Source organism: Dasypus novemcinctus, chromosome 26, assembly GCF_030445035.2.
Source record: "Dasypus novemcinctus isolate mDasNov1 chromosome 26, mDasNov1.1.hap2, whole genome shotgun sequence".
In the NCBI taxonomy this organism is placed as follows: domain Eukaryota; kingdom Metazoa; phylum Chordata; class Mammalia; order Cingulata; family Dasypodidae; genus Dasypus; species Dasypus novemcinctus.
Window position 1 is genome coordinate 53791141 of NC_080698.1, and position 13913 is coordinate 53805053.

The 13913-nt window shown below is 53.9% G+C and overlaps 1 protein-coding gene across 1 annotated transcript in view; it reads left to right on the plus strand.

The window, feature by feature from the left end:
- Positions 1–13913, plus strand: part of NUP210 (nucleoporin 210) — a 122741-nt gene that overhangs the window by 23818 nt on the left and 85010 nt on the right. The window contains exons 3-6 of the mRNA XM_058288876.2: positions 1201–1332; positions 6860–6956; positions 10167–10317; positions 11866–11998. Coding sequence (XP_058144859.1) covers positions 1201–1332; positions 6860–6956; positions 10167–10317; positions 11866–11998 — 513 coding nt within the window. The remainder of the gene's footprint in view (positions 1–1200; positions 1333–6859; positions 6957–10166; positions 10318–11865; positions 11999–13913) is intronic.

Below are 13913 nucleotides of genomic sequence, written 5' to 3' on the forward strand. Positions count from 1 at the left end.
AAGTTTGCTATGGCCTACAAATCCACTCCTCCTATTTCCCTCTATGTAACATGCTGTATGATATTGGCAGAATAATTAGAAAACAACTAATATACTTTTCTGTTATGCTTTCTCCCACCTACTGTGACATAAAGTTTTTTGTTTAATTATAGAATTACTTTTACTGGTTGAGTAATATTCTTCTTTTTTATATTTTTAAATTTATTTTTATTTTTAAACTTTTTATTTATAGTTAATAATAATAATATCCTTAACAGGAGGCTGTCCTCTAAGCATTCTAAGCTGTGCCCTTTATATATATATGGCTTTCAGATGTTTTATATATAGAAATAAATATTTCTATGCAGAGAACTTTTTGGATTCTTTCAGGTTATTTCCTTTAGGATAGATTCCCAAATATAGTGGCTCACAGCATATGCATATTTTTAAGGCTTTTGATAAATAGGCTTTTGTGTTTTCCAACAAAATACCTGTTTATCACTTTCACTAAAGAGTACACAAGTATTTTTATATGGAGAAGGATGAAAATTATTTTGTATTGCATGATAACTTAGGAGTTTTTCAGGTAACGCCACTTATATATCTTATGGAACAAGTAAAATGCACACAAAATTTTATTGAAGTATATCATTCATGCATGAACACACATAAATAATTAGTGTATAGTAAAAATTGTGAACTTACAAAACAAACATGCATTTCATCATACCGGGCTCCCATCCATCACCCCACCAACACCTTGCGTTGTTGTGAAACATGTTTCAAACTGAAAGAGCATCATCCAAGTATTCCTACTCACTACAGCCTGCATCTTACATTTGGTGTATTTCCCCCCAACCTGCTGGATTATTAACACCCCGTTTTTGTATGGTACATTTGTTAGAGTTCATGAGAGAACGTTCTCACCTCTGCCCTGCGAACCGGAGTCCATCTTCCACGCTGGGTTCCTGCGTCATGCAGCCCCGTGCTTTGTACGGTCCGTTCAGAGTGTGCACTCGGTGGCTCTCATCAGCTGCTTGGCTTTTGAGGGGTGTTTTGGTCCTTGGCCTCGAGCGCATTTTGTTCTTTGGTTGGTTGCTTTAGTCTTTCCCAAGGAGTGAGACTTGGGAAGAAAGCAGCCTCAGCTGTCCCGGACGCCCTGGAGGTTGGAGGGGACGGACGCTGCCCTCAGTGCTGAGCCTCTGTTTCCCGTCCCCCCAGTGACGGGCCAGGTCCTGCGCTGCGACGCCATTGTCGACCTCATCCACGGCATCCAGATCGTCTCCACCACCCGCGAGCTCTACCTGGAGGACTCGCCCCTGGAGCTGAAGATCCAGGCTCTGGACTCTGAAGGTGAGGCGTCACCGCCCCCCAGCCATTGCTCCCCGTGGCCGGGTTGGGTTTCGGCCGCCACCGCCCTGCCCGCCGGCTGCCGTGGCTGCCCTGCTCCTCCTCCTGGAGGGCCGATGAGTCAGGAAGGCACAGGGGGTGCTGGGGGAGCGGTTTAGGAGGCAGAAGCCGCCTCCAGGGTGACCCCGTGCCCTCTGGGGCTTTGAGGCCACAGCCACGCCACGTGCTCAGTGGCTCTGCTGCAGCCTCCGGGGCTGTGTGGTCCTGGAGAACGAGGCTGTGGGAAGTCGGCCTGCTGGGCTGCCCTGGGCGTCAGAGGAAGCTGGGAGAGGCTCCCTGGAAACCACGCTGTGAGCACTTTCCCTGCCGGCTTCTCCTTGCCCAGCTTGGTGGGCTGGTTTTGGCTTCCTCGTCCAGACCTCAGAGCATGTGTGTGAGAGCTGGGGCACGTGTGTGTGAGCTGGGGACGGGTGTGAGAGCCAGGGGCACGTGTATGAGCTGGGGACGTGTGTGAGAGCCGGGGGCACATGTGTGTGAGCTGGGCACATGTGTGTGAACCGGGACACATGTATGTGAGCCGGGACGTGAGAGCCAGGGGCACATGTGTGTGAGCTGGGCACGTGTGTGTGAGCCGGGGCACGTGTGTGTGAGCCGGGGATGTGTATGTCAGCCGGGCATGTATGTGAGTCAGGGCACATGTGTGTGAGCTGGGCACGTGTGTGTGAGCCGGGGCATGTGTGTGTGAGCTGGGGACGTGTGTGAGCCGGGCACGTGTGTGTGAGCTGGGGCATGTGTGTGAACCGGGACACATGTATGTGAGCCGGGACGTGAGAGCCAGGGGCACATGTGTGTGAGCCGGGCACGTGTGTGTGAGCCAGGCACGTGTTTGTGAGCCGGGCACGTGTGTGTGAGCCGGGCACGTGTGTGTGAGCCGGGCATGTGTGTGTGAGCTGGGGCATGTGTGTGTGAGCTGGGGCATGTGTGTGTGAGCTGGGGACGTGTGTGAGCCGGGGCACGTGTGTGTGAGCTGGGCACGTGTGTGTGAGCCGGGGCACGTGTGTGTGAGCCGGGGCATGTGTGTGTGAGCCGGGCACGTGTGTGTGAGCTGGGGCACATGTGTGAGAGCCGGGCACGTGTGTGTGAGCTGGGGCACATGTGTGAGAGCCGGGCACGTGTGTGTGAGCCAGGCACGTGTTTGTGAGCCAGGGACGTGTGTGTGAGCCTGGAAACGTGTGTGAGAGCCGGGCACGTGTGTGTGAGCCAGGGATGTGTGTGTGAGCCGGGCACGTATGTGTGAGCCTGGAAACGTGTGTGTATGAGCTGGGCACGTGTGTGAGAGCTGGGCACGTGTGTGTGAGCCGGGGATGTGCCGCTGGCTCCGTGCACCGCCCTTAGCTTCACTTCATCAGAGAATATTGGCTTGTTCTGGCCTGGAATTCTCCCACCGTCTGTTCTGGTCGTAGGCAGGCTGACTTGGCTAGAGCCTGCCTCTTTGTAAGGGAGGCAAGGGAAGCTCTGAGGTTAAGATTTCTATTGAAAGAAGGTCTAAGTCAGGCAAAGATGTCTTGCAGACGATGGATCTTCCCAAAGTGCAAATCCAAATCAGGCCTTACCCTGACTTTGAAACCCTCCCTGACCACTTGGGCTCCCATTTTTTGTAAGTTTTATTTTCTTGGTCAGGGTTTCTCAGCGGACGGGCCCCGCTGACATTGGGGGCAGATGGTTCTTTGTCATAGGCAGTTTCCCGATGCACTTCGGGATGTTTAGCAGCGTCCCTGAGAACTCTCCACTAGATGCCAGTAGCACTCCCCGAGTCGTGACAACCAAAAACATTCGCAGCCGTTGCCAAGGTCGCCTGGGGCCAGGCCACTGTTCTAGAGTGTTCACCAGACCCTCCCTCCTTGTTGATTCAGCCATTGGATAAGCACCATAACTGCTCTAAAGCTGTTTGCTGATGCGTGAAATTGAAATAGTGATACCTACCTTAGAGGCTGCAAGCTTCTGGGGAGAAGCGTGTGAAGTGCTTAGCATCGTCCTGGCCTCGTGGCAGGTGCTCTGTAAACTAGAAGATTAATTGAACACTTACTAAGTACAGCTGGAGGGACATGCCCTCTGCCCCCAGAAACTCAGGCCATGGGGGAAGCGCATGTGCAAATAAATCTTACACGCATACAAGTAGATAGAAGCAGGTGTGGCTTATAATCCAGTAAGCTGGATGCAAAATGAGGCAGGGGGCCACAGAAGAGGTGGGTGAGGGAGGTTGGAGGTGGGTGGTCAGAGGTCAGGGAAGGTTTCTGCAAAGAGATGATGTTTGAGCTGAGCCTCGAGGAACGTGGAGTTTGCTGGGCAGGGAAAGGCAGAGAGGCACAAAAATGGGTGGACGCCTCCGAGAACACCAAGGAATTTGGTTTTTCTTTGCTCTTCGGGGCAAAGGTGGGGTGGCCGTAGGGGGCTGGGCCCAAGTGAGGTTAGGACAGGATGTTGCAGAGCCCTGCGTGTCAGGCGTGGGATTTGTAGGCTGTCCCAAAGCAGAGGGCAGCAGTGAATGGCAGGCGCTGGTCTGCACAACTTTGGCGATGCCCAGCAGCTTCTGGGAGCAGAGCCTGCAGCGTGCGACCCCCTCTGCAGGGCAGAGCCTCCAGGCACCTCAGGAGTCTGCACTCACCCTCTGAGCGTCCCCGCACCTGAGGTACACTCCCTCCTCCATGCTGGGACCCCCTCCCCGTCCTCCTTCCAATCTGCCTGAGTCTGACTTGCCTTCTGGCACCTCCCGCTCCCTTTTGAGCAGGGAGCCCCACATTTTCATTTGCAACGAGCCCTGCCAGCTAAGCATCCAGTGCTGCCCCGTCCATCTGCCCAGGTTAGCAGCACTTCTGGAGCCCAAGGACACTTTCTGCTCTTGGAGCAATCACTCACACCCTATTCTGTGCCATCTGAGCATCGTGGACTTGCAGGAGCCCCTCGACATGAGTTCAAAGAGGGGTGAGCAAAGAGGCTGAAAAACGGAGTGCCACGTGTAGCCCCTGCGATGCCCGAGGGCATTATCTCCTGCTACTTTCTTCCACGTTTAAGGGCACTTCAGCGGGGCTCTCTCAGGTCCAGTCTCCTCACTGGTAGGAGGGATCCAGTAAGCGGAAGGGTCTGAAAGCAGCGCCCCGATCTTGTGCTTTCTCCATCCAACCTTCCAAATGACCCGGTAGGGGGATGTTGCCGTTCCCAGTTGATCCAGGAGAAAAGCGATGCTTGACAGTGACGTGGGTTCACGACTGTGGCAAACACTGGGGTAACGGCGCAGAGTGTATGTTCCCCGCACTTTTGTGATTCTTGAATGGAAGTGGACCTCTTGGTGGACTTAACGTATTTAGTTGCTGGTCATTATTTCACAATCTAATGTGATAATAGGAAGACCCGTTCTTGTCCTGAGTGGGCATCCTGCAAAGCTGTCGTGCTTGGCTCTGTCATCGGAAGGTGGGAATTGGGGCCTGCTTTTCTTTCTCTAGGTCAGGTTTCAGCTTACCGAAAGGAAGTTGTTTTGGTCTGCCAAAAGGCTACCGATGCAAAGTACCAGAAATGGGTTGGCTTTTGTAAAGGGCATTTATTTGGGGTAAAAGCTAACAATTACAAGGACATGAATTCACCAGATCAAGGCACCCTCAGGGGTGCTTTCTCACCACAGTCAGCTCCTGCTGTCCTGTGGTCCTGCCCACGTGGCGAGTCAAGAGGGAGGCTGGTCTCTGCCGCGGTCCCCACCATCCCTGGGCATCTGTTTTCCTGCAGTCCTCTTGCTCACATGGCCAGATGACACATGCAGAGCCCCCTTTCCTGCGTGTGTCTCTGTTTCTATGAGACCCAGCAAGAGGCTGGAGACTTGACCTGAGTCATTCGCTGATGTAGCCCGATTGAAAGAGTCTCCCACCCACAGGAATGGATTAGTTCAGAAACATGATCTGTCTCTTTTTGGGATTCAAAAGAGAATTTAAACTGCCATACAAGTTCTCTGGTCAGAGCTGTTAAAACAAACAGAGGAATGGGCTGTGTTGGAAGGTGGTGAGTTCCTCGTCACTAAAGCTGTGCAAGAAGAGTCTTGTCCCCCATTCGATGGAGTGCGGCATCCGTTTTCAGTCCAGGGTTGGACTGAAAGCCTTCAGAGTCTCTGCTGGTGTGGGTTTTAGTATTTGCCCGAAGCCCTCAAGGTCAGGAAGAGAAAACAAATCACAGAATGCTTTGAGGTTTGAGAAGCCACAGACCTTTTGTTTGCTTACACTCTTTTATTGAGCGCCTACTGTGTGTCAGTCCTGGGCTGAGACACCAGTGGGGCTGCAGAAATATATGATGCCTGCCCTCTGGGGTTCCATTTAGTCAACAGATACTCAAACAGGTGAGTGTGGTGTGGGCAGTGGGGGGATCCACAGGTGCTGGGGACGCTGCCCCCGCCTGGAGGGTCCCCCTCGTGCTGGGCCACCTGCACACCACATGTCCTTCCCTTCCCGTCAAGAAGGCTGCTGGGTGCATCTTCGCAGACACGTGGGTAGTTTGGGTCCTACCTTGGACTTCTGAGAAAAACTTCCCAAACCTACTTCTGTAAGTAGTTTTGAGGTTATAGGGGTTATAAGGGAGCCACCTCCCTTAATGACAGAGGTCCTGAAAATTAATGGCAAGGACACTGCAGTTTTCTGGAGTTTGGGCTAAGCGGAGTTGCATTTGGCCTTTGAGCTCTCCCAGATCGAGAGCCAGGACGCAGGACTCTCCCTTTAACTACCTTGCACTCTGCACTGTAGAAAGAGCTTCTCTGGACCCCACATGCTCTGTCTTGGGGAGCTGAGCACTCGGATGCCTGCCATGGCCAGGCAGGGAATGTTGACGAGGGAGGTGGAGTGGGAGTGGGACATCAGGGTGTGGTGGCGACTGTGGCAAACCAGACAGAGGGGGCTGAACCAGTTATGTTACTGGAAGGGAATTGGGCCAGACCGCCAGATCTTCATATTTATTTATTTCTCTCCCCTTCCCCCACCCCCCATCCCAGTTGTCTGTTCTCTGTGTCTATTTGCTGTGTTGTCTTTTTTGTCCACTTCTGTTGTTGTCATCGGCATGGGAATCTGTGTTTCTTTTTGTTGCGTCATCTTGCTGTGTCAGCTCTCCGTGTGTGCTGCATCATTCCTGGGCAGGCTGCACTTTCTTCCGCGCTGGGCAGCTCTCCTTACGGGTGCACTCCTTGCGTGTGGGGCTTCTCTATGTGGGGGACACCCCTACGTGGCAGGGCACTCCTTGCGCGCATCAGCACTGCGCATGGGCCAGCTCCACATGTGTCAAGGAGGCCTGGGGTTTGAACCATGGACCTCCCATGTGGTAGACGGATGCCCTGACCACTGGGCCAAGTCTGCTTCCCAAATTCATTCCTTTAACCTCAGTTTCCCCTTCCTGAAGTGCAGGGGCATGGAGGCTGAGCACTGCCCTGGCCTGCGCTGGGAGCTCCCATTCCCTTGGCTCCAGGGGCTCCGATGCATTTCCGCCCTCCCCTCTGCTCTTCCAGGGAACACGTTTAGCACCCTCGCGGGACTGGTCTTCGACTGGACGATTGTGAAGGACACGGAAGCAGACGGGTTCTCAGACTCGCACAACGCGCTGCGGTAAGAGGCAGCCTCGGTTGACCTGGCGGCCTGGGCAAGGAAGCAGGAAGTGGGTGCCAGTTGGCACTGTGGGGCCAGGGGCTTCCACTGTCAGGAGGGGCTCAGGTGATTGCCAGGACGCTGGCCGACACTCCCCTGGACCTTTAGGAAAACAGGATTCTTCTCACACAGTTGTGTGATTTTTGCTGCTCTCTGTGAAACCGTGAGGGAGAGGTGGGATGTCCAGCTGGAGAAGAGAAAGCATGAGGGGCTACAGAGCCATCTAGAGAGCTAAAGGATTGATGGGGGTGCAGGGGATGTGTGCAAAGCCTTGGAGGGCAGTACTGGGGGTCAGTTAAAGGGGAGACAGACTTTAACTAGAAAGACGCTCGGACAAGACAGCCTTGTGGAGAGGGTTGGGCTGAATTCCCTAACACGGGGGCATCAGAGAGACTCATCAGGAGACAGACGCTGAAAGTGTCTCGATTCATTTAATCTTCCCAGCAGCATGTGCTCTAGGTGCTACTCTCTTCTTCATTTTTCAGACGTGGGAACTGAGGCAATTAAGCCTCTTGCCCCAGGGTTGGTAAGGATTTGAACTCAGATCTCTGTAAATCTGCACTGTCCATTGTGGTTGCCACTAATCCCTTGTGGCTTTCTGAATTTAAATTAGATAAAATAAAAACAGCCGGATGCAGTAGCTACATTTCGGGTGCCAATTAGCCACGTGGTTCGCAGCTGTGTCTTGGAGAGTGCAGACATGGCACGTTGCCAACAGCGCCCAGCGTTCTGAGCCGTACTCACCGTTGAGCTCTCACTCCCTGCTCTATGTATTGCCTCTTTCTTTAAGTAATTTGAAAAAAAAGTACAGTCACTTTTAGGAAGAAGACAATGTTTTTACATTTCAACAATTTTAAGCCTTTGGAAAAGTCCCAAGTACGGTACAAAAACACAGCCTCCCTAGACTGGTGGAGAGCGAGCTGCCAAGATGCCGCCCCGTTCTCCCTGGCTAATTTAGTGTAGATTTGCCAGCATCGAGGACATTTTCCTGCGTAACCACAACTCAGGCATCAAAATTAGGAAGTCCGCTTCAGTACCCACAATCATCTCATCCCCAGGCCTCATCCAGGTTTTGCTAGTTGGCCCAATTATGTCCTTTGTTGCAAAAAAAAAAAAAACAGTGTTGCATGGTATCTCTTCCTCCTCCTTCAGCCTGGGACAGGTGCTTGGTCTGTCTGTAACTTTCTTGACCTTGGCACCTGTGAGGGTGACATCCGGTTATTTTGTGGAAGGCCCTTCATTGGGGTTTAGCTGATGTTTCCTCTTATATTCAGAACACGGCATCTTTGGCAGGAGGATCACAGAAACGACTGTGTATCCTAATTGCATTGATCTGGGGCCACAGTGCCAGTTGGTCCACTGCTGAGACCGCCCGTGGTGATCTCTTGGCTGGGGTGGCTCTCAGGGTGCCCCACTATGACGTTACCTTCTTCCCCTTTGCAGTTAGTATTTTACAGGAGGTACGAGCCTGGGCTCTTATTGACATCTTTAAAAGTCTAGCACAGGGTACTAGGAAGTTGGTGGGGACATGGTGAGGACCATTTGCAGCCTTGTGTGGGTTCTCTGGGTGTCCACAGCAGATACCCCCATGCCCTGACATTCACACAGGGACAGGCTGAGCAGTAGCACCTGTTCCCCAGAGACAGGGCAGGTGTGGCAAAGCAGTGATCAGAATAGCCTGATTTGCAGAGACCTGTGGCCCTGGCTCGTTGATCGTGGGACACCTAGAAGAGAAATAGATGGGCAGTCTACCAAGTTCTTACTTATCTCTATAGACAGAAGATTTCTAGGCCGAATGAACCAAAGTCTAACTTGAATCTGCAAAATGGAGAGTCACAGCGCTCAATCCGTTCCAGACTTGAGCCGGTCGGGTTCCTTTGAAGAAGGACCCGCTCCGCTTTCTCCTGGCCTTTTATCAGGAGACTGTGCATTGGGGAAATGAAGTGCTCAGATTTTCAGGGTTCCTGGAGAACGCTGCCTGACGCAGATTTCTGAGGTCACAGCTCATGTGGACTGGGGCCATCAGCCCCTAACTGTCTCCTGGACCAGCTCTGCAATTTCTCATGTTTGATAAAGCAAAGAATATGGCCCTAGAACCGTGGAGACCTGGTTCCAGCCCTGTCCTTAGGCTTCTTGCCTGTGCCTGAGGAACTTTTTCATCTGAGCTCCAGCTTCCTCCTCCACTTCCCACGTGTGGCTGTGGCTGGCACACCCCAGATGCTCAGGTGATGCTGGTTTCCCGCACCCCGTTCTCGCAATGGGCAGGTTCCCCGAGCTTCCAGGCAGCCCTGCATGCAAACCGAACGTGAACGGAAATCCAGGACGCCAAGGTGTGCTGGAACCAGATTGTCCTGAATTTTCATTAAATTCAGCATGTGACACCTAGTAAAATTGGGCAAAGAAATATAGCAGCACGGTGTGGCGCGGCGCCTGGCAGATCTCGGGGAGGGCAAGAGCGTGAGCCGCAGATTGCTCCTGTTCGGGCGGAACAGTGGGTTTGTGGCGTCGCGGGCTGCGAGCGAAAGGCTGCCAAGGTCCTCACAGGCTGGCCCTGCGTCCCGGCCCCCGCCCTGGGGGAGAGCCCACCCCGTTCTTGACTTCTCTTGACCCTGGACTTCTGCCCACAGCCCGGCCCTGTGATGCAACGCCCATCCCTCGTGCTTGACGGGGGGCTCGTAGAGAGTAGTTTCTTGGCGTTGGGAGCCAGGCCAGGGGGTGGGGGCTGGAACGTCACAGGTAGCCTCGGGGGGCGGGCGGGCCTGGGGGGCCAGGCCGAGCTGGCCGGGCCTGGCCGCCTCTGTGGGCTGGGGCCTGCTGCTGTGTGTGCGTGGCCTCGCATCCCCCATCTGCGGAGGCAAGGTCCCTGGACACAACGGGGAGGCCTTGGATTTCAGGGTCTGTCCACATCACTGGTGGGTTTTGATACAACGGAGATTCCCAGGCTTCGTGCGGACAGAGGCTTGGGCCAGGGGCCGAGGACTGATTTTAACAATGGCGTTGGCAACTCTGATGAGGGAGTTCCAGGGCCGCGTCTACGCAGCGCCCCTGAGGGCGAGCCCACCGCCCGAACGCCTGGCGCGCGCTGGGAGGGGCTGCAGACGGCGGAGGCGTGAGCGCCTCTGGGTCCACAGTCAGGGCGTGGGTGAACAGGGGCCACACTCCTCTTCCCAGAATCCTCACCTTCCTGGAGTCCACGTACATCCCTCCCTCCTACATCTCAGAGATGGAGAAGCTGGCCAAGCAGGGCGACACCGTCCTGGTGTCCGGGATGAAGACGGGGAGCTCCAGACTCAAAGCGAGCATCCAGGAGGCTGTCTACAAGGTGGGCCCCGGGGTGCGGGGGCCGGGGGGGTGCAGAAGAGAGCAGAGGGGGAGGGAGAGGGGGTGGGGAGGGGTGCAGGGGGGTTGGGGGTAAAGGGAGCAGAGGGGGGAGGGAGAGTGGGGCTGGAGGGGGGGTGGGGAGGGGTGCAGGGGAGGGGTGGAGGTGCAGGGGGTGGGCCCAGGGGAGCGTGGCCAGGGGTGCTGGGTTCCTGGGGTGGAATGGGCTGGACTAGTCCTGCTCACACCCGTGGACACGTTTAATAGTGGAAACGATCGGCCCTCCTGTCAGAGTTTCCCTTGTTGTGAAACAGGAATTTCCGGGTGTGATTCCATATCGCTGTTAGTCTTTCCTGTCACTTCTCCCTCCGCTCCAACTCCAGCCCTGAGACTCGGACCCGAGGGTCCCCTGTGTGGAGGGCTGGGTGCCCCCTCACCCCACATTGTCCCAGCCGCCCCAGTTTCTGCTTCCTCATCGACTTCCCATTTTGAGACGTGGGATGGATGAAAGGAGAGCAGACGAGCTGGTTTAGCCCGGGTCCCGCTGCGCTCCCTGACTCCGGGGGCAAATGCCCGTGCCGCCTAGTGATGCTCGGTGACCGCGTCCCTTGTCCCCTCCTAACCGCAGAGTTCCCGGAACATCGAGGAAGGAGGCTGCGGGACTACATCTGCCATTTCCTTTCAAAGTAACAAGGAGAAAAGAAAAATAAAAAATAGATTAAAAAAAATGAAGTAATAAGGAAAGAGAAGCTCTTCTGAGTCTCACCCTCTTTCGTGGTTTAGCCTTTAGTTTCGGGAGTTCCTGGAGGATTTTGGGAACACTGCGATTGCCACGTTACGGGGTGAATCGCTCGGCCCTGGTTGGGATTTGCCTCTTTTTGGTTGACTGGGCTCCTGTGGCCGTGTCCAGGGCTGGGATGGGCCCACCATGCGCAGGAAAGGCAAACTTGCCATCCAGCCTCTGGTCAGTAAATACTTGGCCACCCCTGCCTGCCTTGTCGGAAAGCACCGGGCATAAAGCCCAGCCCATGGTAGGTGCCCACATCATTTTTTTAAAATGTGTCAAAAATTTTATTTAATAATTGAGGCAGGAACCGGTGAGATGTTCCAGCCAGTTCAAAGGAGAATCCAAAGAGCAGACTCACATGTAAGTCATCAGGATGTGAGACTGGTCAGTGTCCACTGGACAGTAGGCACCTGCCCATTTATTTGTATTTCTATGGACCAGAATCCTTTGCTTTACCATCAGTTTTCTACAATTTATAGAGATTTTTAAATTTGCCATTTTTAAAACAGCTCAAAGACAAGGAAACTCCCAGGCCCTTCTAGAAGCAGGTACCCTGGAGAGGTGACTCCTAGCAGGCTCTCTCTCGTTTAAAGCTTTCACAACTCTTCCTGAGATTTCTGAGGTCTGGGGTTGTGGGGTTTTGAGTGTCGCCTTGATTTTCACCCTTACCTCCCCACTCGCCTGCAAACCTCCTGGAAAGTTTCTGAAGTTCTCTTCCTTTCTCCCCCCCGCCCTACCGCTGCTGTCCTCGTCCTCCGTGTCAAGAACGTGCGCCCTGCAGAGGTCAGGCTGCTGATCTTGGAGAACATCCTTCTGAACCCAGCTTACGACGTCTACCTGATGGTGGGGACCTCCATTCGCTACAAGGTGCAGAAAATCAGACAAGGAAAAATGACAGGTGCGTCGGCTCTGCCGCCCGGGCACCAGGGCACATGTTTCCGTCCATTGTAAGAAAGCCTAGTGCTCCCCCCGCGCCGTGGTGCTGTGGGAAGGAGCACAGGAGTGGGTTTTGTCTCTGGCCTGCCGCTGGCCTGCAGGACTACTGTAGGCTAGCCAATTTCTTCATCCGAGTCCTTTTTTTTTTTTTTTTAACACAAAGACTATTTCTAATTTGTGACTTTTTATTTTTTTTTTAAGATTTATTTATTTCTTTCTCTCCCCTCCCCGCCCTGGCCCTAGTTGTCTGTGCTCTGTGTCTGTTTGCTGTGTCATCTTTGTCCACTTCTGTTGTTGTCAGCGGCACGGGAATCCGTGTTTCTTTTTGTTGCGTCATCCTGTTGTGTCAGCTCTCCGTGTGTGCGGCGTAATTCTTGGGCAGGCTGCACTTTATTTTGTGCTGGGTGGCTTCGGCACTCCTTGCGCGCATCAGCACTGCGCGTGGGCCAGCTCCACACGGGTCGAGGAGGCCCGGGGTTTTAACCACGGACCTCCCATGTGGTAGACGGATGCCCTAACCACTGGGCCAAGTCCGCCACCTTCATCTGAGTCTTGAGCCCCTTCTGCCTATGCTGTGAAGGGAAAATGACACAGTGGACAAGTTGTTGCGCAGAATCTCAAGTGCTGTGAGCATGTGATGTATTTTAAATGCGTGTTCTTTTTTTAAATTTTTTAAAAGATATTCTTTATTTATTTATCCCCCTAACTTACTGTTTGCAGTCGCTGTCTGCTCTCAGTGTCCACTTGCTGTGTGCTCATCTTCTCTTTAGGAGGTACCAGGAACCAAACCCGGGACCTCCCATGTGGAAGAGAGGTGCTCAGTCACCTGAGCCACCTCAGCTCCCTGGTTTGTTGTGTCTCTCACTGTCTTTCCTCTTGGTGTCTCTTTATTCCATCATCTTGCTGTGTCAGCTCGCCACGCCCACCTGCCACGCCAGCCCGCCTTCTCCAGGAGGCTCTGGGAACTGAACCCAGGACCTCCCATGTGGGAGGCGGAAGCCCAGTCGCCTGAGCCACTTCTGCTTCCCTGAGTGTTCTTAATGAGCAGCAGATCCTTCGAAGAATTACTCTTTTGTCTGCGTTTCTATTTAATGGCCAGAGCCCGGATTGTAATAGGCTTCAGGGGCAGTAGTGCTGAGCGCAGGGCGGTCCCTCCGTCACTTGAGACCTGTGCAGGGTCGAGCGCCTTCCCAGCTGCCCTGCTGCTGCGCCTGTGATGCAGCGCGGTGGGTAAGGGGCGCGAGGGGCGTGGGGATACACCAGCCTACACGCCAGCTGGGCCTCGTTCCATAGGCCGGGGTCCTGCAGGGCGCTGCGCTGCGTAGCGTCACGCTCAGCTAGGCGTGGCGCGCCTGGTTAGCCGTTATCGTGCGGCAGAGCACGTCATGGTTCAGAAGGTCAAGGACGCCGAGAGCAGGTGCCCTCCCGCCTCTGCGCCAGTTCTCACCGACGAGGGGTGAGCTCATCGGAGGGAGGCAAACTCGTTCTCTGGAGTGTCTGAGATGTGATGGTTTTTTTTTTGCGCGGTATCAAATCAGAGGTGGTGAGGCTGTTTGACGCCGAGCTGGGTCGTGCCAGCCAGAGTCTGATATTCACCCTAGACATTAGGAAAGCGACCCGGAAAGTTCAGGTACAGACAGAGGGGTTCCTTTCTGAGGCTCAGGGCGAAGGTGGTGCAAAAGTGGAGTTTTGAGAATGCCGATACAGCATCCTAATAAGAAATGCAACGGGCGAGCATGTAAAAAAACCAGGGGGCATGAACGGGGATTTCTCGGAAGCCTGAGGTGATAGGTGAACGCTGACAAGAAAGTGGCATCGAGACCCGAAAGGAGGTGGTACAAAAAGGCCCGTTACTAACAGATAACAGCAGACTATGA